This window comes from Cervus canadensis, chromosome 14 (assembly GCF_019320065.1).
Source record: "Cervus canadensis isolate Bull #8, Minnesota chromosome 14, ASM1932006v1, whole genome shotgun sequence".
Taxonomy (NCBI): Eukaryota; Metazoa; Chordata; class Mammalia; order Artiodactyla; family Cervidae; genus Cervus; species Cervus canadensis.
In genome coordinates this window covers 358,827-365,722 of record NC_057399.1, presented here as the reverse complement: position 1 = coordinate 365,722, position 6,896 = coordinate 358,827, and the positions used below count along the sequence as shown (strand labels likewise).

General features: G+C 43.9%; 1 protein-coding gene across 2 annotated transcripts; it reads right to left on the bottom strand.

The window, feature by feature from the left end:
* Positions 1-422: 422 nt before the first annotated feature.
* On the bottom strand, positions 423-6,529 carry TMEM215 (transmembrane protein 215). Of its 2 annotated transcripts, none has more exons than XM_043487373.1 (2): positions 5,692-6,529; positions 423-5,451 (listed from the first exon to the last, which is right to left on the bottom strand). In XM_043487373.1, the coding sequence occupies exon 2, from the start codon at positions 5,391-5,393 to the stop codon at positions 4,686-4,688; it is 708 nt and encodes a 235-aa protein (XP_043343308.1). In that variant the 5' UTR covers positions 5,394-5,451; positions 5,692-6,529; the 3' UTR covers positions 423-4,685. The 2 variants fall into 2 exon arrangements, with proteins under 2 accessions (XP_043343308.1, XP_043343309.1); XM_043487374.1 differs by lacking the exon at positions 5,692-6,529 and adding an exon at positions 5,540-5,681.
* Between the last annotated feature and the right edge of the window lie 367 nt (positions 6,530-6,896).

Genomic DNA, 6,896 nt, shown 5'->3' with positions numbered 1-6,896 from the left:
GTTATATTTAACTTTCTAAGGATAGATTTGTCAAAGAGCAGCAAGCACAGATGTTTTGATAACTTTGTCTTCTTCTGGAGCTCTGTACCTTATTTTGGATAAAGCATGCTAAGCCTCATTCTGTCATTGAGGATACCAAGTCTACAGGCTCTAACGTGGGTTCAGGAGGAGGAATAAAGGAGGAAAATGAAGAGAGGATCTCTAATAAGTGTAAGGCCCCAGAATAACTGGCCAAAGGTCACAGAGATCTAATATCGGTGCCCAGCTATTTGTGTGAGTATCTGGATAGTATCACAAACAAACTTCTTTTGTTGGGAAGTGTCCATGCGGTGAAGGACCCTGTAGGCAGGAAGAAATCAAAGACATGAGCTCCAGCTCAATGGTGTTTACATGATTTTATGTTACTTGGACAAGAGACTAAATGGAATTCAATTCTTTATTGAGATATTCGGATGAACCAAGCATTTATCCACATTTTTATCTCTGGTTTAATTTTTCCAGTGAGGAACTGAAACAGAAAACTCATGGATAGAGTCTATTGAATACCTGAAATTCCAGTTCATTTGAAAGTCACTAATAGGTAAGAATATACATACGTATTAAATATATATAAAATATATGGTGAGATACCTTAAGAAAATGCTTTTGACATAGTACAAAGAAATCATTATCATCTAAAGCTGCTCTTCATTTTGCTTGTTCAACATTATGCTCTTGAAGATTGAGACCACTGTCATCTGCTTTTGAGTTACATGCCAGCAGCATCTTAACTGGGGAAATGTCTTATCTTACTCATAGAAATAGTGGCTCTGTCTCATCTCACTCTTAAAAATATTGCCTTTGGTCCTAACGGGGGACCTTTTTGAAGAAGCATCATTTTGTTTCTTACCCTATTCTTTGCATCTATCTGAGTGAAGGAAAAAACAAACAATTTGAGTGTATGATCCATTTACACATTCCTGCCTCCTCACTCTCACCTACTAGGAAATAGTTTATCAATTGTAAATTTTCACCTCTGCAGCAAATGACAAATAATGTGGCTATGTTACCAACAATAGAAAAAAAAAAAAAACCAACAAAGTAATCCATAATCCTTGATATTTGGCTAGCAGTAAGGAATGGCATGATAAATCATGGTACTTCACTAAAATGTCATATTACACAATTGTTAAGTGACAATTAGGGACACTACATAGAAACATGAAAACATATTTGAGATATAACTAAAAGAGAAAAGAAAACGAAGCACAATTACAATATGTAAGGTGCATATGCAGGTAGAGGAGGCCTGGAAGATAATAAACTGAAATGGAAATGTGTGTAGTTCTATTAGGATAGTGGGTCTGTGGATTTTCAAAAATATTTTATTTAATATTATAAAATAATAAAGCAGCAAATTCACCAAATAAATGATGCTGTAGAAGTAGGAGGGTGATATTCATAAAGAAATAGAGGTTGGATATAACAAAAGGAAAAATATTTGAAAGAATGCATCTCTTTTCTCTACATTACCAGTTTATGAGTATTAAGATCCATACTACTGAAAACATTCTCAAAGGGGCTGGTTAGCATGGTTTGGAAGAGAGCCTGAACTTAACTGTATCTGGATTTGTTTGTCATGATTGCAGTGGAAACTAAATCTCGAAACAGTTGTTTAAGTAAGCTCCAGCTTGGCTATCTTGGCTGAATTCACACTTCGGATTCAAGAAACAGTATGGAAAAAGAACCAGTGTATAATATAAATAGGAATATAGAGCAAGAAAAATTCAGTAGAGGAGATTTCAAAAATAAAATGCCTATTTAAAATCAAGTTGAAATGACTATTTGGATTAACAGAAAAGTAAAAGTAACCAATGCTGAGTTAAATTTATGTCTCTCTGAAAGCTCTCAGAGGATACCAGGAATAATCCTCATGTTGGTGATGTTCATGTTAATCATTTGCTAGCACTGTTGACGGGAATGAACTGCTGTGTTCCTGTAAAGGGCTCAGACCCTTTTCTCTTCTTGTCCACTCGGTTCAAAATAATGACAGTTTTACCCTGAATAGCACTTACCAAGTGTTGACATGGGGCACTAGGCTACCTTGCTTCATGTTAGGCAGGGGTGGATTAACATAAACTGTTAAAGCAAAATTCACACACACAATTACACATTTTATTCTTTCTGGTCAGAGTTAAGCCTCCCAGCTCAACACTTGCACACCATTATTTTAGCATTGCAGAAAGTTCCCTCAAATGCCTTCTTAGATAATTTAAGGATCTTAAGTAGGTAGATGGAAGAAGAAACTTAAAATTAAGTTTCTTCTGAAATAGGACTTGAAAGTGTGATAAAATACCTTATCTCTCTAGACTAGTAGCTGACTTTGGATATGGAAAGTGGAGTGTGTGTGTGTGTGTGTGTGTGTGTATGATATGATGGAGTTTGAATTGAAGAAATCAGAAAGTAACTTTTCCAAATCCCAAACCTGACCTTACAGCCATCTCTTTTCAGACCCTGTGTAGGATTTGCTGAGTCTGTGTGAACACCTCTCTCTGGTGTCTTGCTCTCTCCTCAACTCTAAAGATGTCCACAAAGACAAACAAATTAGAGCAACTTTTTATTCCTTAGAGTTATCCAATAATTTTTACTTTCCTAGAAACATGGTTTCCATCTTTCAAAATGCTTTAGACTTATTAAGAGGCATTACAATTTTAGGAAATGATTTTTCCTCCATTCCAAATCCAAAGTAAATTACATTTAGTGCAAAGATATGTATTTGATTATTTGGGGTTATACCAATATTGAAAATTTTCTCCTTAAAAATATTTTACTCTTATCATCTTTATTTTATCCCCAGAAGTGCATTTTTTTGAATAAATAATATTTAGTAGCAAAACAAATATACTTTCATACATCTACAAAAGTCTTTTGAATAGCAACAAGAGCTAAATCCATGTATCATAATTGTTATTATGAATTGCATAACTTTGGCATGCATTTTGCTGTAAATCATTTCCTGGCAAAATATAAAGTGCTTTTGACATAATGCCATAGAATATCCAAACCGGGAATGAGCGATAGAACTAATCTAGTATAAGTCAGTCCCACTTCCCTCATTTCAGGGACAGAGGTGGTAAAATGTGCTCAGGATCACAGATTTCATTTTCCAACAATTAAATATTTCTGATGTTGAATTTGGTTAGAAAATTGTGATTTTAGGGGAACAATTCTCAAGACAAAATAATTGCTACACTTAAAGAATTGCAGAGTTGGACTTGAAATACACAAAAGAGGTATGCCCCAAATTTTTGTCCTCAGTTCCCCTTTTGGGAGGAAGTGGCTGAAACTATACAGTCATTAAAAGCAAATCATTCTCTAAAGGATGCAAAGTTATCCTGATCTTCAAAATGAAATATACCACCATTTCTACATATAATTTAATTTTTTCTTCAACAGGGATCAAATGGTATTTTGGTTGATTGCCAGTTGAGCAAATGAAAAAGGAAATACATTTTTAGGATCCCACTGTGATTTTTTTCCTCAGCAGCAAAAAATTAAATGAAACAGACCTTTGTCATTTAATGTTCACTGATCAGGAGAACTCAATGAAAACTGGGCTTTAGTTAAATCTAGTGGATTAACTTATTTCACTGGCATTGACAGTCTTTGGGAGTGTCGAACAAATGTACAAATAAAGACATTTCCAGAAATTTAAACACCACATTTCGCATAAATTCTGCAGAAAGTTCAAGACTAATGGTATTGATGTCACAATCTTCACAATTTAAAAGGCATTTAAGAATCATAATTACATCTTCCAGAAATGTTAAAGACACTTGTATACATATGTAAAGTCCATTCTGACTTGATGAAAACAAATTCTAATCTATGAAAATATTACATCAAGTCATATTGCACCTGATGAGGAAATTGTACATGATTGACAGTATATGCTAAAAAAACACTTCAGATAAAGACCCAGTAAGTCAATACAAATGACGAGTTTCAGAAGTAACATAGCCATCTAAAAATGTTAGTTTTTCACATAACTGGTCACGCTTATTTTACTTTTCTAAAAATCCCTGATCTTGTCTGAAGGTAAATAACCATAAAACCCAATTACATGATTCACCTGTCTTTAACTCCCCTTTCTCCAGTAACCATCACGCCTTAGGAGGGATGTAGCTATTCTATCTTAATTTTTTTTCCTTCAGCAAATACTAAGTGTGAAAAGCTTTCACTGGACAAAAAAAATCATTTCATAGAGTGAAGTATTGAATTGTTTTTTCATTCAACTTCTTCAGACCAAAAGCAGCTCAATTCCCCTATGAGTAGTCCACATATCGTTTCATGTCTGTTGTCTGCAACCCACTCTAGATTTATCTTGCTTTCAGCAGGTGCTGGGTAGCACTTTCTGCCATATTTTACAAAGTATCCAATATTGTTTAAATTGCTTAAAAGCAATTGAAACTGCTTCCTTTCCTACCCACTGCCTGTCCAGTGTCCTTAACCCTCAGCCTCCTTTCCTGAAACGTGTCCCAAACATGCCTATTTACATGACTCTCACACACCGGAGGCTTGCACACCCATCACATACCAGGCAGTTTCTAACCGTGTGAAGGCTGTTGGAGAAGGGCAGTTTCCTTCTGTTGGGAGCTGAGTGTAGTCACGTTTCTATCAACACAGCGACCCTTGTATGCAAAAACTTAGACTATCGTCTCGTGGTCCCACCTGCCTCGGCTCTGATTGATGTAACAACAGTATCTGTCATAGGGGCTGTTCTGCTTGTAGGAGCAAACGATGATACTGTCCTGGGGCACGAAGAAGATGCTATCCTCGGGCTCAGGGTGCTCAGACCTGTCCCAGGCTGAGCACTTGGCATCCAAGGCACTATAGGTGAGGGAGCTGCCCGAGGGACAATAGCCATCCAAGTATCTGGACGTCTCCTCCCGACGCCCGCTCTGGCCGGGGCTCTGGCATTCTCCTTCCTCCAAGGGTGGGGGGCTGGTGATGGAGCTGGCCATAGGCAACTCGGCCTGCCCTTGGAGGGAAGGCTTCCCCCTGAGGCCCGCCTTCTTAGCCAGCTCATCTGAACTCCCCTTGCCTGACTCCAGGTCTGAAGGGGTCCTCAGCAGCTCCACCACCTCCTTGTCCTTGGGTTTCCGGAAGCAAGGCAATTTTCGGACCCACAGCAGCTCATTCTCTGGCCACTTGGTGCAGCCCTCGGTCTTCCTGGCCAGGGCAATGGCCGCAATGCCTGGCAGGCAGATGGCGGGCCCTATGGCCAGGAGGGGGATGTTTCCCAGAGTCTCTCCTTTCATCCCGGAGACGGTGAACATGAAGCCGAAGACCAGGAAGACACTGACCAGGGCCACAACCAGCCCAGTCCTCGGGTTGATGTCATCGGGCCGCATCTTTCACTCCATCCAGGTTGGCGACTGCCCGCTGACCAAGGAGCAGTGTTCCTCCCTACTGTCAGAGGCAAAACCGCACCGGGTTAAAAACAAAACAAAACAAAAATATCCTAGTCAATTTCCCACCCACCAAACATCCTTCTTACCCTCTCTGACTCTACTGGCTGTCAGTCTTGGTCTCCGTCTCTATTTCCACCTCTATTTCTGTTGCTCTCGCTCTTTCTCTGTCTCTTTCTTACTACTGCAACCCCTGTCTCTCTCTCGGATAGATATCCACCGGTTGGGGTGGCCAAGGTACCTGAGGTTTCCTGCCGTCTCCCCGGAACAGGGAAAAAAGCCAGTCTGAGTCTCCTTAGAAACCTCCACAGCAGCTGTTTCCTCGGCTCTCTCCCTTGTTTCTGGAAGGAAAGCCTGGCTTTCCCCCTTGAGTCTACATCCAGGTGGTGCGTCGATCTCCAGAGCTTTGGGAGCGGAGCGGCGGCGCAGCCCAGCGCCCAGCTCTGCGCGAAGAGCGCCGGGTGCTGGAGGGAGGAAGGACTTAGTCTGGAAAAGAGGGAAAGCGGCGCGCGAGCCTGGCCTGGTTACATCACTTTCAGAGCAAGCTCAGAAACAAAGAAGGACGCGCGGGGGCGCGAGGGGGCCAGACCCCAGGGAGAGGCCCCCGGGGCAGAAGAGGTTGCCCACGGTCTACTTGGGGAGCTTGGAGCAGCCGGAGCTCGTCCCGCCGCTGCCTGGGAGGGCTGAGCAGGGCGGCTGGACCCGCTGCTGTGTCCTGGGAGAGTCCGGGGTGCGAGGTTGCCGCGGGCCGGAGACTGGAACTCGGGCCGGTTTGCCCACGGGGCAGCCGGGGCTCCAAGTCCGAGGGCCAGAGGTGCCAGCTGGAGATGTCCCCCGGGGACCTGGATCCTTCTCCAGTTGCAGATGTGGGTGACCCGATCCGCCCTGGAGCAGCTCCCAGGAGGTTCGCCTAGCGCCTGTCTCAGAACGTCGAGGCTCTGGGGCTCTGAGGGCTGCACTTCTCGGGGTCCTGCGCCCGCGACAGCTCTGCCTTCGGGCGCTGGGCGGCAGCGGCGCACAACAGCGCCCGAGGAGCGAAGCGCGCCGGGCTCGCGCCCAGGCTGAGTCAGTGGTCAGCCGGGCCTTGCTCAAGCCCTGGGGGCGTCACCAGAGTCCTTCCCCCGCCCCCAACCCGGGTCTTACAGCCCTGGGACCTGCAGGGGGTGCCTTAGAGCCCAGATCCCACTCTGACACGGCCGTGGTGCCAGCCACGCGGGCTGGGTCAAAGGAGATGGGCTTTCCAGCCCAGGCAGTCCGTCCCCCTGCACTTGGCACCCAACAGCCAGCTAGCGAGGAGAGGGAGGGGCCTTGACTCGCGGATCAGCCCGGCCAGCAGCTCCGGCTTTGGGCGATTCTCCCCTCCTTCGCCCACGCTGGTGTGGACACCCTGCCTCCTCCCCACCGGCGCACAGACTGGATTCCTCTGGCCCCGGGGACAAGACTGGC